The 17,700-nt window shown below is 38.4% G+C and overlaps 1 protein-coding gene across 3 annotated transcripts in view; it reads right to left on the reverse strand.

The window, feature by feature from the left end:
* ASPG (asparaginase) overlaps positions 1–17,700 on the reverse strand; it is a 50,199-nt gene that overhangs the window by 10,832 nt on the left and 21,667 nt on the right. Inside the window, exons 7-13 of one of the 3 annotated variants that reach the window (XM_057424995.1) lie at positions 17,462–17,574; positions 15,863–16,048; positions 13,081–13,194; positions 9,949–10,068; positions 8,757–8,852; positions 8,027–8,190; positions 1,399–1,485 (exon numbers count right to left, since the gene is read on the reverse strand). In XM_057424995.1, coding sequence (XP_057280978.1) covers positions 1,399–1,485; positions 8,027–8,190; positions 8,757–8,852; positions 9,949–10,068; positions 13,081–13,194; positions 15,863–16,048; positions 17,462–17,574 — 880 coding nt within the window. Of the gene's footprint in view, positions 1–1,398; positions 1,486–6,404; positions 7,665–8,026; positions 8,191–8,756; positions 8,853–9,948; positions 10,069–13,080; positions 13,195–15,862; positions 16,049–17,461; positions 17,575–17,700 lie in introns of those variants that run through there. The other 2 variants (XM_057424998.1, XM_057424997.1) reach the window with 2 other exon arrangements.

Raw genomic sequence — 17,700 nt, forward strand, 5'->3', positions numbered from 1 at the left:
GAGCAGCCGCTATCCACAGACACTTCAGTGCCATCTCAAAGCCTGACCGCTGACTCAGGCTGGCTGTGCTCCTGGTGTAGGCCAAGCAGTGACATCTGTCAGTGGGCATGCCTCTGGCCACAGCCACTACTTCAGCTGCCAGCCAGGAGAGAGCCAAGACACTGGCTCCTGACCCGTGCCAAGGTGGGAGAGCCTCTTCCCTCTCACCCTGAGTACAGTCCTTGTTCAGCCTCTGTACACGTGCATTCCTGCCTTCTGTTTAGAAGCTTTGAACAACAGGCTACCACACAATACAGATGCAGGGTGCATGATATTCCCTACAATGCTGTAGCAAACTGCATTAGAACCACATTTTGTTTAAAGGACTTCTATGGACACATTACTACCAGGTCAGCTAGCTAAACTGGTTGTGCATGTGGCACCACGGCTAAGTAAAGGGGCCAGTTTATTTGCAGAGGAATGTCATTCCCTAAGCCACTCCTCTAGCTACCTTGGCAGATGGAAGCTACACAAACCAAGAGTTTAGTTCTGTTCTATCAATCATTTGCAGTGCCCTGAGAAATGCAGATTTTAACTTCATGCCAAGTCCTGATATGAATGCTGGTACTCAGGGTTGGGGGTTTTTTGTTTGTTTTTAAGAAGAAAAGAAGAAATGAATTAAAAAGTGTAAGTAATTTTAGGAAATACATGAAACCTTCACACTATTTTCAGAGTAATTTGTAATTCAGGACCAGTACCGGAAAAAATAAAATCAACCATCTATTTATTTTCATAATATATATTCCTATCATTAAATTATCTTATATAGTAAAAGCAACTGTATGGAAAGCCAGCTTTAACAGGGCATTATATCTTTTTAAATTAAATATATAGCCAGTGAGAGGTTGTTGGGAAGTTTTGGGATTAAACATATTTGTCTCTGTTATTTAGTTAATTTTAAGAATAATGTTATATGATAGAGTAGAAGCCATTCCCACATTACTGAAAAGTGGATTTTAAGAAAATAAAAATGCTGCACTATGTGCAGCATTATTCTCCATTTGGGATGCTATTAAATCACACCTTGCACAGCTTCCTTTTTACACTTCCTCAGTGAAAGTGCTTGCAAAACAACTGGGTGTATTTGCTTCCAAGTTCATGTAGCCCCACAATACCTCCTACTTTGGAGCCCTCTTGAGTTATTGGTGCTCCAACACAGAGCTGATTCTTAATTTCATCATTTTACTTGTTTCCTTATTATTAGTCTAGCACAGAAACAGCCACATCATGTGCCAGGGACCCAACTGGTTCTTGGAAGATGTCTACATACTGTTCTCCATTCTGAGAGCCTCTTCAGAAAAATTATCCCATTCTATCACATCCCAGTTTTAGGGCCACCTCACCTTATATAACTTTTACCTGCAGAGTATTGTTCCAATGTTCTCCAAGTCCTGGCTTGAAAGGTGCGCTCCCGTTTCTCTTAACAAATTAATCACTTGTATGTGCCTTTATGAAAGGAATAAACAGAGAAAGTGTCTTGACCAGTAAGCTTTTTCCCCCTAAATCCAACATTACCCAAATACACAAACAGTGAAATTTCTTATACGATATTTGCCACTATCAGAGAACCCATGAATCTTCTCCAAGGTAAATGCAGCAAACAGAGCTGCCCTCCCAGTCAAAAAATCATTCACATACTAAACTCATGGAGTGCTAAGCTCAGCTCTGAAAATGAAAGGGATGCATCCTCTTCAGAGGATTTTTATTTTCTCTACCTTAGTGCTAGCTTAATTTAACACTTGAAATATTAGTAATTGAAATACATGCAAACAGTGAGGACATTTATTACATAGCATCATTCCTGTACTTTACAGAATACAATGCACATATTTATCAGTTCTGAATAAAATTTATTTGTTTCAGTTAAGCAATGAATCTTTACATCAACACAGTTGCTAATCAGGTGTTGTTTTTTTTTTAGGAAAAAACTTGTCCTTTCCTTTGAGATAAAGGGACAAATGGATATTTAAGCACTACTAGCCAATTCCTGTATCTTAGTCAGATAATTGAGAAAATCTACAGAAAAAGTCAGTCTCTAAAGGTACTACTGTGGATAGGAAATACCATGACAGATGACAAATGTACAACACGCGTTTTTCACAACTGACCTAGTGAAAGGTTCAGAACTAGGTTTGAAAAGGAGGTGACAGCCTGCTTCTCTGCTCAACAAATGATCTACTTTACAAATCCAAACACTTTTTTTCGCCTCCAAAAAAACTATGATGACACCAGTATATCAGGAATAGTTTCACAGTTCCTCTTATAAGTAAGTCACTACACCATAACACTTTAAAACAAAGAGTTGGGCATGTCATAGGGTGTTGAGGCACTGGAACAGGTTACCCAGAGAAGCTGTGGATGCCCCATCCCTGGCAGTGTTCAAGGCCAGGTTGGATAGGGCTTTTAGTAACCTGGTCTAGTAGGTGTCCTTGGCCATGGCAGGGGGTTGGAACTAGATGATTTTGAAGCTCCCTTCCAACCCAAACCCTTCTATGATTCTATGATCATTGTAATATGAAATATGTGGGTTTTTCCAACCCATTACCTAAAACCTCATCTGTAGTAATTAAAAACAAAAGTAAGCTTACATATACTTTCTGCTAAATCACTTGCATTTTCTTTGGAGGTAGCCATGGACCTTTCCATTTTAGAACTTGGCTAAACCACTTATCTCATCCCTGTACCTCTTTTTAGGAAACTCCATCTAGAATGAGAATTTACCTTACGGGGCTGTATTAATCCTCTGTAAACTTACACATTTCATGTATGAACTTAATTTATAAACTAAACAAAGAACTGTACAAAGGCTGTAGGAATCATTTTGCTTTTCCAAACACAGGTTACTTAACCTACCAGACAGATTATTTTAAATTGTACTTTGTTTCATGTGCATAAAAAATAAATAATCTTTCTTCATTTCATGGCAAAGTGTTGCTGGAACAGCACATGCTGCAGGTTAGTTGAGCTATCTGAAATATTTTTTCAGGTGGGTCCCTTACGACATGGCTAGTCATCCACAAGAATCTCCTTGAGCCAGCAAATAATGGCACAGCTTCCTATTTCAGTCTGTGATGAAGAATGAATTCTACATATATGACATTTTCAGTTCAGACTGAAGCAGAACAGTAGTCAGCTGAAGAGAAATTTGACATAAAATAGATTAAAGTAGAATATGTCTGTTCACTCAAGCTCACACTGGATACAGAACTGAAAATGGGAAGTGTCTGCTTACTCTCCAATGACTGCCCTATACCATTCCTTGTTTCCTACCTTGTATTTGAAATCACAGCATGAAACTAATGCTTTTTAAAATAAAAGCTATGAAAAGATAAAAGCATGAAAAGATAAAAGGCAGCAAAGCATGCAATGCTGTGTGTTATCTTGCCTCAGTGTGTTTCCCCTATGAAGTCCGTATCCTTGAATTCCAATGAAGAGACAGAGCTGGGTTTTTTTCCCCTCTGTTGTAACTAATTACTACTCACTGGTAGTGAGATTCCCTCCAGAAAGCATTTCATGCCCCACCTACACCGCATAGACGTTACAACTCTGAGTGGGACTCTATAATTTGATACAGACAGATTTGGGAGCATTTACCCCACATTTAATACAGCAAATTTAAGTGAGGAAAAATAGCGGTTTGAAATAAGATAAATATTTAAGCATTGAACCTAAGAATGTTTACAATAAATGCTTACAATAAAACATTTCTAAATAGAAGTACAATGTCCTGATGACTGGGAATCATTCAAAATCATGCTTCTTGGTATGGAGGGAAGAAGAGGAAGTGGTATATACCACACTGCTTGCTAATGGAAGGGTAAGAGAGGGGAAGAGTAAGGACAAATAGTATTGGACATCTTAAAAGTGTTAAATTTAGTGCTGTGACTATGAAGAACATAGTCCTATATACAACATACTGTGACTATGAAGCAACAGATCCATCCAAGAAAGCAAATGGACCACCTCACACATTCCCATCACTCAACATGAAAACTATGCGGGAGGTAAGTCACACTACAGCTTGTTCCTACTTGCACTCAAACAGTATTTACATTCTGCAGAAACTTAAGTCCTATCCAGAGTACTACTTCTCCTGTCTTGTACCTACCATAAGAACATTATTACTATTTCAAGAGGCTGGCTGTGAATTTTCTGATACTGTTATGTCTTAGGCACATAAGACGTATTTGTCTTTAGAAGTTGTTTAAGTACTGCTCTCCTGTGGCTTTACAAAAGCCTTACAAGGGTCACAGTTTAGCTGACCTGAAGTTCAGCTGATGTCATGAACCATGAACTTCTTGGGAACAGTTCAAATGCAAATCCCATTTTAAGGTGACAGCATAAAAGCAAAAGCAGAGCAACTGCTGGACAATGAAAGTCCAAGGTGCAGAAGGAAGGCCAACACCATCATGTTAACTCGAAGTGCACAGCTGCTTGTCTAGTCTAGCCCCACCTGATAAGCAAAACCATAAGGAGCTGTTGTCACCTGCGAACTGTTCCTGACTCTCCCTGTTCTTACCAAAATTGTAATGCCTCTTGTTCAGACACTGCTGTAGAAGAAATGCTATTTTGCATATGTTATTTAAGTTAGCCTTTTCACTGTCATTAATCTGCTCTCTGAAGGAAAACACAGACAAAAAGGGTTTCTAGTGTCTCCTCCCTGCTAGATTCCATTATTGATAACACTGGAGATAAAATCCCCAGTATACACAAATATTTTAATGGATTAATAGCAAAATAAATGATTCAGTGTGGTCTTCAGCATTCACTGTTATGAGTGAAGTCTGAGTTCCACTTAAAAGCATATGAACTCTTATGGTTCATGAGGGTTCTGGATTCTACAGTAGTCAAGGTGCAGTACAGTACATATCATCTTAGGCCTTCACTTGGCAGATACTTATTAGAAGTGAATCAACTTAAAAAGGGATGAATCACACATGTGAAATTAATACACATGTAAGAGTTCGCAGGATTGGGGCCTTAGGGTGCACACCTTCCACCAACTCTCTTTAAAGAAACACAGGTGTCATGTATATCCAAACTTGACTGGCTTCATTCTTTTTCATGCTTGCTCCCCTAGCAACTGGAATGGTTATGGCAGCTTAGTTTTACTTGTTTGGTTTTCTCCATCATATCAGTGGGAATTTTATGCTCAAATACTGCAAGCACAGGCTTCAGAGCATTTCTGGAGTCAGTGGTGGTTAGATTTTCACTCTGCCTTAGATTTCCTGAAGTAATGTAAATGTAACCTTGCAAAATATCAAGTATTTAAATTCATATTTACGTGGGAGGTAATTTTACTGCTTCTAATCTGATGTTCTCACAGCACTGTACGAGCAACTCCCCATTTTCAACCTTCTACCACTGCTCTACAAGTAAGTGGAAGTACTGTTACTACATTAAATATACACAGTTTTTTTTAAAGACATTTTCCTGCTTAGAGAGTTTCTATTATTAAAAAAATATTATTCTATTGTTTTGAAAATGAATTATCCCTTCAGGGTACTGTAAGAAATTAAAGGAATGCTACTAATTTTGACATGTCAAGCACCTGGCCTATATTAACAGTGGTCTGTTTTAGCTTCATGCGTAGAGTGCATGAGACTACACACAAATAGCAGTTACAAATGAAAAAGCAGAAATGCAGTAGTTTATTTCTTATTTAGAAGTGGACTCCACATTCTATCATCTAAAGAAACAAAGAAAGAGTCCCTTAAATTAACAAAAATTAAGAGATTATCATTGGTATAGCTCAAGTTGCCAGTCAGCTGGCTGACAGTGCTACGTTAAGAAGCTTTTAAGAAGAGACGTAACTCCTGATCATCCTCACAAATTATAAGATGGAAAAGAGACATCAGTCACCATTATATAAGCTTTCATGCTTAGGTAAAAGGCAAGCTACTGAGAAATGTGACATAAAAAACTGGAAGAAAGCTATTTTTAAGATGAGTGGATACTCTACTGCAGTTAAATGCCAATTAAACAAATATTAATTCTCACAAAACACGATTAAGCTGATGCAATATTCAGTAAAATTGAGAAAGTTACAATATTAAACAGTTTAAAACATTGACTGCTCAGAAAGATCAGTTTTCCCTCTTCCTTCTCTGCCTCTTTGTACACTGCATCAGGATAATCTTTTTGCTTTCTGCATGCAACTATTTAATAAATAGAATTTAAATATTTCTATAGCAGAAATATTTTTAGTGGGTATCTAATTATGCACATATACAGCTGTCTGCTCTTTACCATTCTCCTTTATATGCTTATCGTGTGAAATGCAGTGTGAGCACACAGCAGATCATAAAAACACATTTATAAGATTAGTTTTAAGTCTACTCTTCCTCTTACTCCAACAGTAGAAACAAAAAGAGAAACTGAAAATGGTTATGGTGCAGTTTCCTTTTACAATTCCCTATATCAAAATGGGTGTGCAGTTTTAAAGAGTTTAAGAGTCATGGTAAGAGTCTGATACAGGAGTGGCAATGCAAAGGAATCCAAACAACAAGCTCATGTGAAATTCCTCAGGCAGTAGATGGGTGCGGTAAAAAAAGTAGGTGCCTGATTTGCAGGAACTTCTAATGGTATCTAATGCTTTAGCATTTTCTCACATTGGACCAGAGCCACCTCTATTCAACTGCAAGGTTATTTGTTTGATTTGCTGTTGGGCTTGTTTTTGCTTTGAGTTTAAGGGTTTGCCACTGAAGGACTTACATATTCATGAGATAAAGCAACAACTACAAAGCCATAGGGGACCATGCATTAGGTATGGCAATAGCACAGTGTGGCCACACAGGATTTCAAGTCTCAAGTTAAGAAAGCACGTTGAGTTTTCCACATCTGGTCTTTGAGACAGAAAAAGCCTTCAAGTTATTCCTGCAGCCAATGCAATACCAGGACTGTCAGACCTCCCACGCAGGTAACTCCAGCCTGACAGACCAGGTAAACTTGTCAGCGTTAGAAAGCCGTAGGAGTATCTGGGGAGAGACATCCATGAAGACCATGAAAATCCTATCACTCCAAGCTCCTTTACAGAAAAAACCTTCTCTCCTGTCATCATACAGACTGAATATGAGATAAGGAACTGAAAGGGGATCAAAGAAACAGGAGATTAGAGCATGCAGTTTCTAACATGTTAGAAGACCAATGGCTCTATGAATCCCCAGGCTATATAAATTGTTTTAAAATTGAATTTTGATAACTGATAACGTTTATAGTCTGTGCTATGGCCATTCCTTAGGACTATACAACATGGAAGAAACTAGTAAATTGCATGCCCATGACTACTATTCAAGATCTGCTGAGATCCAGAAGAACAGGAAGAGGAAATCCACAGAGCAGGCCGAGCCATGCAGCCATCCCATATAATTAGGAGTGGGCGGAAAAGAAAAATCAAAAAACCAGTCACCGAGCAAGAGACTCGGGAAAGCACTGGTAGAAGGGAAAGATTAAACGTACCAACCTACCGGTATATTTTGTGCCAATTGAAACAGTCTGCGTTTGATGAGAAAGGGGAGGGCAGAAAGAAAACAGCCCTTGGTCCTGCTCGCTCACTTCTGACAGTCAAAAGGAGTGATCAGTTTGGCTGTGCTTTATGAGGAAGCTTCATAACAAAGAGCGGAGCCCTGAAATTACGGACAAAGTCTTGGCATGAAGGTAGCAATAAGTTACCTTATGCTAAAATTCTGCATGCATACCAAGTTGTCTGCTTTCACAGTGTCACAGAATGGTTTGGGTTGGAAGGGACCTTAAAGATCATCTAGTTCCAACCCCCCTGCCATGGGCTTTCATGTCATATTATTTTGAAACAATCTTAATTTAGACTAGTCACATTCTTTGAAATGAAGCTGGTTTCTGTTACTTTATCTGATGTCATTTACTTTTTTGCTGAGACAAAACAAGACCAAACGCAAGTATGGACTTTAAATCCAGAATGATAGAAGGCTCATAAACATTACATAGAGAAGTGTATAAATTATTTTGTTACCTGAACTTGATCGCATTCATCAGCGGGGTAGATCCGTATCTGTCTCTAGCATAAACAGTTGCACCAGATGTCAACAAATACTCAACTAATGGTAAATGCCCTTCAGAGGCTGCAATATGAAGTGGAGTTCGGCCATCATAGTCTCCACAGCTCAGGTTTCCACCCTACAAAAAGACAGATACTTTGCATGCTACAAAGATAATGGCCACACATGAAGTTGTTGGTACAACAGTCGATGCATACGAAACATTTACATTCTGCCACCAAAATGGTAAGCTTGTCAAATTTACTTAAAATTTATCTTGTGGCATTGTTTTAGCACCAATAAAGATACTTATTCCACCTTCTGCATGCTCTCCCCTCCACATATTTGCATTATTCATTCCACCTTCTCCATGTTCCCCCCTCCACGTATTCTCATTACAGCCCCTTCAGATATGCTCTTTATTGCAGTAGACCACACAGCAGCTTTGTGCCTACGGTCTGCTAATTTTACTTGTCTTAGTTTATTGTTATTTTCAAGATATATTTATCCTTACTCGAGCCCAATTATTGAAGTCTCAGGACCAAAGCAAAGAGAGAAAAAAAGAAAAGAGGTGTAGAAGATAATACAGTGAAATGTCTGATTCTAAGACTTAGGTAGTTGCTTACCAGTAATTATAGCTTCCTCCTGTCATTTACAACTCTATTTAAAAATTAATGTTTTGTACAACTGTTAATTTTACATTACCATTTCTGCTATGGCTCTTAGTGCATCAATGTCACCCAGTTTAGCTGCAGCACAAGCCAAAGGTGGAATTAATGCATCTCTTATGGCTTCTAACTCCTGAGAAACAAATTAAATTAAACATTAAATATCAGCCTCGCCTCTAATGTGATTGATGTCTAAGTCATAAAAATACTACCCTCGCTTTCATGTAAAGTTTCCAAATTAGTCATTTGGATATTTAAAAATGGTAGCATTTAGTTCTTGGAAGGAAAGAAGTCTTATGTTTATTTTACATTTTGTCGGTCTCACATCATAAAATTTATATTCCTCCCTGGCAAAACTACAATAACCTGATACGTATATATACTTATGCCATTTAAACTGTGTACTTATTAACATCTCAGTACTGCCACAGTTTCACATCAGTACAGTAATAGAAACAGCACTGGTAGAAGTTGGGAAAGACCATATAGTCTAGCCACCTCAAGACTGGTTCAACTGTCTTAATGTGATTCCTCAGACATTTGTGTAACCTGTACCTCCAAACTTCCACTGACAAGCCCCACAGGCCCCCTAAATATCCTCCCATTTCTCATACTTACTAAAGAAGAACCATACATTCAGCATTCATTAGCTACTAAAAATTCCATCTTCCCTGAAACCAAGCCAAGAGAAAAGCAAATACTTATATCTTACAACCAATACTGTATTTTCTGATTTGCCAGTTGTGAGGGACTAATACTAAACATCACAAGTTACACTTGTATAGTGCTTCCCTAGTAGCAGCCTTCTATGACTGCATGTAAAATTAAGCTGGTTTCCCCATTATTATTTGGATTCCTCCAAACTGTCAATACACTGGACCACAGAAATACTAAGCACTTCTTGATATCATTGATAGCTTGAATTACAGCAATTGTCTGAAGCTTGTTATTGCAACTAGGCAGCCAAAAAAATAAACTCAAGATGGGGCTACAAAGAGGGAAAAAAAAAAGATAATATGTTTTTAATTAAAAACATTTTAATGTTATGCTTGTCATTGTGTCCTTTCTCCCTAACCCAACTGGTTAGCTGGGACACTCAGTACTGAAAAATAACATGAAAGCTCCAATGTTCCATTTTCTTTCAGCTTTGCAGTTCATCTTTAAGCTAGTCTCATTTAACTGAGTTTACAGCTTTACATGAGTTCAATTTTAAATATTTAAGTGTGTACCTCCTTGCTGCTGATACTCAGAGATTTGGCAATCACTTGAATAAACTTGCTATCTCTCAGAGAGATCTTGGCTCCTGTGGGTACAACAGTCATTTCTCCTCTTAGATTCTCACTCAGCATCTGAAAAGCAAGCAATCAAATCCTTTGTTAGCAGAGGAAAAATATGGTAGCAGCCTAATAAAAAAAAACCTTAGGTCAAGTTAGAAAATTGTTTGGAGAAATTATGGAAACTAACTGAATGCAGACAAAAGATTAAAGAAATATTTACTGTTCCATGAAGACTGCAAGTTTAAAAAGGGGAGGGGCAAAAGACAGGCAAATAAAACTTTCTTCCAAAGCAAAGAAACAAAAATAAGCATATAACAAAACACCCCATTTTTCAGTGTATGCAGACAAAAGTTTCCTAGGGGGGGAAGCTGCAGCCTACTTAAAAACACAAAGATAGTAAGTAATTAGCAGAGTGAGGCTGAAGAGCAGAATATTCTGAAATGCTGCCTTTTGCCAGCAATCTCAAACCTCAATACTCCTACACAGACTCTGTATGTAGGCCTCAAAACAAAGCCAAGTGCTGCCTGTGAATAGTCATGTATTTCAGTGGGTTTTCAAATGGCTTAATTAGCCCAGATTTTGTTAAAATTTGGCCACAGAGCCAGCTTTGAATGCAGAGAGTCTACAGTAGTTCTAGTAATTCTGTATTAAACCAGGCGTGTAACAGTTTACAGGATGGGTGCATGCAATAATATAACCAGGAAGAAAAAAAAACAACCTACAACCAAACCAACAAAAAGTCTGCCAATTCATGTATAGCAAGTGCTTGAATATGGCAATAAAGAAATGAAAATACTCCAAAACAGGTTCTGGGAAACCTGGAGAACAGAGAGTGAAGCTAGCCATTAAGAAAAAGCAACTAGATTCCTCAGTTCTGACAATTTTACATATTGGCACTGTTTGACAAAAGGCTGCTGATGCAGCTATAAAGGAGGACGTAGTTATTTCAATTAGAATTTTAAAAAGCAGGATTGTGAAAGTTTGCAAAAACCAGATGGGATGTTGGAAGGAGGAATGCCCCAGGTTTACTTATGTCTAGGCATGCCCTTTATTAAAAAACCTCCAAGAGCTGACAACACTGTAGTTGTCTGCTGGAAGAGTCCCATATGCATGTAACTCAGAGGATACCAACTGCTTTGGCGCACTTTTAGAGTCTGACAGGTTGAGATCATTGCTTTGCGCAGGTAACCTTAGCAATTGGCACCTGTGCTAAATGCACCCAATGGAAAGCCCTGTGTGCCTTAGTCCTACCAGCTCTGCAGCCATTTGCATGTGTCTGGGGGCACATTCCTTGCTTCTTCATGTTGAAAGAGAATCCTAAAATAACCACAACGGCTTCAGGAGAGCTTCCGTCTCTTGGGAGACTATTGTTTGGTGATATGTTTAGCTGAAGATATTGCCACAGACAACATATTTCCAGGCTTTCTTCTTCTCATGGTCTCTACCACTCATTCCTGCCCAGGCAGTGCAGCATGCTGCTTCCTTACTTGTGCCAACACAATTGTTTGTGGGTATGTACAATGAGTCAAATGAGGAAACTGATCCTGCTTAATTCAAAGAAATTGCAAAAGTTATTTTGTTTTTCAAACCATACAAAGGAGGTTCCAGTACCACCACAGAAAAACTGCCTAACACATTCCAAAGGGCAGCACATGAAGATGCAGGAGTACCATATGCCGGTGGTACCTTAAACATCCTATCTCCAAGTCCTCACCTGAGTAAGGCAGCTATCTCACCTCAGCAAAGTGGATCTCAAATTAAGTTTTAACTCACACACCTAGGCAGGAAGCCAGCTGGGAAAGTCACTCCTGTCCCAGGTCAAATAATTCTCTGTGCAAGAAAATTAAAGTCTGCATTAAAAAAAAACAGGCCAGTTTGTTCCAGGGTCAGCGAGTGTACCAGAGGGACATCAGTGAAAAGCCTGGGTGTCTAAAGTGTATGTACACAAACACATGCAATACCATTACTCTTCACACAGCATTTTGTCTCCTGTCAAGCATATTCTTGCACACAGTACGTTCTTGCCATCCTCACCAAAAAAACCACATAGCTCCTCCTCTCATTTTTCATAGCCAGGGCTTTGGCAAACAACCAAAAGCTCAGAGTCTGAAACTGTTTCTAAGCATGACAAGTGGTACTTCCAGCCACCCTACTTATCATCCTAGGTATCCAAATATGTTTGTTTGAAAAGCTGCTACTGGTTGGAAGATGTTGAACATGAAATAATGATCAAATTTGTTTCAGTTTTAATAAAAACAGAACATCCTAAGATACACATGTGCATGCAGTGCTTAAGTCTAGAGAGTGACTCATCATGATGTCATCTCTGACAGTGTCAGGATTATGATTTCACTGCATGTGAGCACAGAAAGACATGCATTCCTGCAGACTGCTGCTCCCTTATCCAATTCAGAGCTATATGATCCTTGTATAAAAGGAACATGATATATAACTATAGAATTTGAGAAAAAAAGTCTTGATTAAGCACAATGAACAGTAAGAACATTGTTAAAGGGGTTGTGATTTTAAAAACAGTTACAGTTGGTCCTTAGAATAATCCTCTATTTTTTATGGATTTATAAAGTGTATATCCTCTTAGAGAAACAAACCCTAACCCTGTCATGAGTAATGCTGTAAAGGAAGAAGCTGTAGGCAATATTTATTTTCAGAATTAGCTTTGTGTAAATGAGTCTTGGATGAAATCTTTTACCACACTAAGATCAATGGCAAGATCTTTGTTGACGTCAGTAGGGTTAGGATTCTGTCTTCCATGTAAATTTCTACATATGGGTTTTTAGTACAGAAATGTCCAAGGTAGCCTACCACCATTTCAAGATGCACTTTTATGGCTCGGTGATGGTTTTTACCTGACTTATACAGAGAATTCTTTTCTCTCCCAATCTACATACATTCATTTGCTTATCAGTATTTTCCTTTAGGATAAAAACATGCCCTGTTCACATTATCGCTCTAGAACCATTTGCTTTTAAATGCAAGACAGAAGCTCAAGGCATTCAGCTAAGCTGAAGTCAGCACAGTAGATGAGAAAGTTAAAGCCTTTTGAGGTTACACTGAAATATTTACCTGCCTCTTCTCCTCCCAGCTAAGCTTACTCTTGCTGAGCGTGTATGACAGTTTAGTTAGGGCTGCCTCTGGCGTCATATCACCTCCAGGAATTACGCCAACATCAGCGAGAGTCTGGATAAAAAGGAATAATGATTCCAATTAGCATAACATTCAGGAATACCTGCATGTACAGAAAATTTATATGAATGATGAGTAGCTACACAGAACACAATATGCAGCTGTGCTTCCACTCTCTTGCTCTTCTTACTGCCACTGTAATTTTAGTTATCAAATACTGAGCAAATACTAAAAACAGATGAATAAAAATGGGTTTAAATTCCTTTTCATGCAATAACACATAAGAATTCAACTAAACGCTTGCCATGGTCACTTACTATGCTAAAAGGGAAAGCTTACAGATCTGTATCAGCTATCTGCAGAGTTGTCAGATTCCCTTTATTGAAAAGCTGCAGTTACTCTGCTTTAACCCAGTGGCATTTTGAACATTGTCAAGTAGGCTGTTCTCACACAGACATATTTACCATTCTTTTATGGGGCATTGCTTTGGATTAACTCCAGCACTACAGCATGCTCCCAGCAGGAATTTTTCAGATCCTTTCAGGCCGCACTAGCAGTGTATGATTTAAAACATACAATTAAAATACATAGTTTACACACTTTTTACAAGAACAACTGAAAAAGATGTCCTTTTTAACTTATCTTCCTGGTAGTAAAAACCCCAAACATATTTAAAACAAAGCAAAAAAGCAGAAGGATCTTTGCCATGGTCAGCAAGGCCCATATATGTTTCCTCATGGGAAAACACATAAAAGGAAGTTGAGAAATACTTTCTGTACTGCAGACCTAGCCAAAGACTGTTAGGGCTTTTTCAGTTTGAGAAAGAGGAGGAGGAAGGGATTTCCCAGCTTCCTTCCTATACCTAAATTCCCCTCAATTATAAGTGTCTACTGTGCAGATGGATCAGAGGCCAGATATTCAGTTAATTAAAACATACACTTCAAGGGAAACCAGGGACTCAGCTGACCCACCTGGCTAGCTTGAATGAGTAAAAAATAGCTTAGCCACATGCAAAGACCTGTGAAAGATTTTATTTAAAGAAAAATCAGAGTAAACTGAATGTTACAACAACTTCCCAGCACTAATCCATGGTACTTCCTCCACTGAGCAGTTCCTTATGAAAAGGAGAAAGCAATGAAAGAACAAGTGTGAAGTAATTTCATAGGACTTGGGATTGTCAGTGTTCTATTCAAAAGATGCCAAGAAAACAGGGCAGTCTCCACCAATGGATACTGAAGCAACATAAAACATGCTTCATACAAAAAGTAGAAGCCAGAAGTAAACCCATTTCCACATAGCCTTGAAGTAGTTCAGTAAGACCTGAGCAGAATCCTTCAATTCAGCCTAACAGTCTGGACCAGAGTGCAAAAAGCCATTTTAGAGGTGTCCAGCTGAAGAATCTTTTAACCAAAGCATGGAAAAGGTTTTTCTCTTCCTTCCATACATTTTAGAAGTTCATTTCAAGCAGAAGATCACATAAAAGCTAGGCTTCATTCTCATGTTGCTTTTTCAAATATAAGTTTGGTGTCTCTTATTGACCTAACTGCTTTATTCTTTCCCTGTGTTGTTCTATATAATCCATGTATTCCTATCCTACTTGCTTCAGAGCATGGCATCTTTGCAAAAGTTAACTTCTCAAAACTCCTCCATTAAGTTATGCAAAAGTTTTACCAACACCCAAATAACTGCCCATATCAGAAAATACTGAGCTTGGATACTGAAGAGGTCGAAAGAAACTCTTACAGTCTCCTTTTCTTTCTCCTCAAAACAGACTATGTGTTCTTGAAGCAAATATAACCTAAAGCTGTGTCAAAACCAATGTTAAAAGAGGAAGGTTTCAGCACCAGACTAGAGTACCTAGGTTTGCCTTACAGTCAATGAAGAGGCTGGCTCTAGCAGAGGCATGGTTGCTCCCAACAAAACCAGGTGTCTAAAAGAGGGGGATGAGTCACCCTCCGGCAGTGCTTCTTGGCTATTTAATGGCTAGGTTTTTTTATAAAGGCCAGTTAAACCAGCTTCCTCCACACTACCACATGCAACACATACTCTTACATGGCTTTGAGCTCTTATTAGTGCCAGTGATGTCACATCTTAATACACAATTGAGAAACTCACTACAAAATACCCTGGATATTAACAGTATCTGCACAAAGCCTGCTTTAGGCTAGCCTGCATTGGCTAAACACAGCTGATTTCCATTCTGCAAGACAGAAACTTCCTTACATACTGCTCTCCATTGTGTCACTGGATTCAGCTGTACTTCAGTCTAATAAAAAATTTGGAATATTGCTTGTATTTGCAGACTTTCTTGATGATCCTACATTGTAGCTAAGTAACTGCTAGCCTACCAAATATTTATTTGATCATCTGACCCCTAAGCTAGCTTCTAGCTCAGTGGAATCCCTCTGGGGGAGACACTACCTATCTAATGCAATGTATCCTGGAGTGCTGCATGCAACAAGCGCAAGCAATCACTAATGTGGGATTTGAGCTGACCGTTTTGACCACTGGGGTCAGGAACAACAGGATCTTGTTTCCAGATACGTATTTAAACACTTCAACTTTAAAATTTTTGAGATATAGTTATTTTATGAGCAATATCTCTACAGGTAATGAATTTGGTTTTATATACTGGGACTATCAGAAGTATATAATCAAGTCGTACCAGTGGGATGGTTCTTTTACACAGCAATAGAGTCTGAAATTATTGCACAATCCTTACCTGCCCTGTTGCATAGACTGTTTTGACAGACCCTCGTAAGCACTGGGTACAGTTTAGAATCACTACTTTCCGTTCAGCGGCTTTCTTCAGTTCTTCCAGCAAGTCTTCTCTATTGTTTGGGGCATTGCCACTACCATAAGCTTCAAGTACAATTCCCTCAATTGGAGGCTGAAGAAACGCTTTTACCTGTTTAAAAATAAAACAGGGAAGAGAAACAAAAGGTGTGTTTAAGTCACATTAAGATTTTCATGTATGGCAATAGCATTTTCAAGAATGGTCTATTCCTATTATAGTCTTACAGGCTCTCATGCATTACAGTCTTCTCATGCCTTTCTGTGCTCCCCATTTGCAGTAACTGGGACTGCAGAATAAGCTTTAAAAAAATGTGAATTTCACTCTATAGCATCCTTTAAAATTCCTAGAGATATATATTTTAAAATCAACTATTTTCTGCAGTCATGACCTTGGTGTGAAAAAGGATGCTACTGTTCAAGTGCCTTTAGCAGGCTATACCGTTGCACCATGGTGGAGCAAAAGATTTACCCTTAGAAAATAAATGTAGAATTATTAATTGAGATTAGAACCCCTAACCCTGCACAGATTTGTTACTTCAGCAAAGAGTTTTGTTAACAAATGTCTGCCTAAGAGAGAGTGTCTCACCTTTCAGGAAAGAATGTTCTAATGAAGCCTGGAGTTTTTTAACTCAAAACCTAATTGTTTTAACTCAAGGTAGATTAAAAAATAAAGAGGCTCTAATACACTCTGGGTCAGTTGTTACTCAGGTAGCTGTTGTGCCTAACTGTAAGAGAGTGCCTAGCAAAGTCTTCTTCCCAGAAAGACGTATTTTAAACAACCTAAATGTTTCCTTGCTGATCGCATATGCTAAATGCAATACACTGTAAGCCCCTATGAGGCTAACTATGCAGTTGGAGTCTTATTGCAAATATACCATTCCTCTGCCTTTCCATCTGTTCATATTGACCTAAAAATGAAGGTAATATAATTGAGGAGTGCTGCTTAAACTACTGGATTCAATTTAAGATGGCAACAGCCACAAAAGACCTGTCAATTTAACAGAGATGGTATTAGACAAAAATTTAAAGACAAATCTACCTAAACCTACAGTTCTGCAAAATAATTTCTAAAGGCAAAAAAAGTCCCACCTCTCATTTTCAGCAGCAAAATCCCATTTCTCATTTTCAGCTCTATAGGAATGCTGAGGGTCATGTTAACCATCAGTGTGAAACAAAATGAACCTTAAAAACCAAGCATGAATTGTAGAAATAATTACTCTCTTCCATCCACCATTTTGTGTATTCTTTGACAAGCTATCTACTAATACGCCTCAATATGCAGCAGTAGAGCATTTCACACGGTCACAAAAAACAATGAAGCTTTTATCAATAGCTTATGGCATATGAAAATAGTCTTTAAATTCTCTGATGTTCAAAACAATGTTTATCAGAAGAAGACAGATCCTTTCCCTTCCCTCCAAAACCCCAACCACTGCTACAAACAATGCAGCTTCCCTACTTCAGCTGGCAAATCAAGTATTGAGCATCCCTTCACCTGCTTCCAAAATGAAGCGGTGACACTTACAACAGCAGCAGTGATTCCTGGGAAGATTCGCAGAAGCCCAACATTCCTGTTCATATTGGTGTGAACTCGAAATTTCTTTTTGGTATTGGCTCTCCACACTGTTTCCCAATTTACTGTTAAGAGAAATAGCCTTTTAAATTTAAGACACAACATTAAGTACACCTGTAGCACTTCATACTTACAACATTGTCTTTAAAACTGTTTCTTATGTAGGGGATTCATGGAAGGCAATGTATTTT

The sequence above is a fragment of the Pezoporus wallicus genome, unplaced genomic scaffold (assembly GCF_028554395.1).
Source record: "Pezoporus wallicus isolate ANWC-B61680 ecotype Strahan unplaced genomic scaffold, APGP_CSIRO_Pwel_v1 contig_7910, whole genome shotgun sequence".
In the NCBI taxonomy this organism is placed as follows: Eukaryota; Metazoa; Chordata; class Aves; order Psittaciformes; family Psittacidae; genus Pezoporus; species Pezoporus wallicus.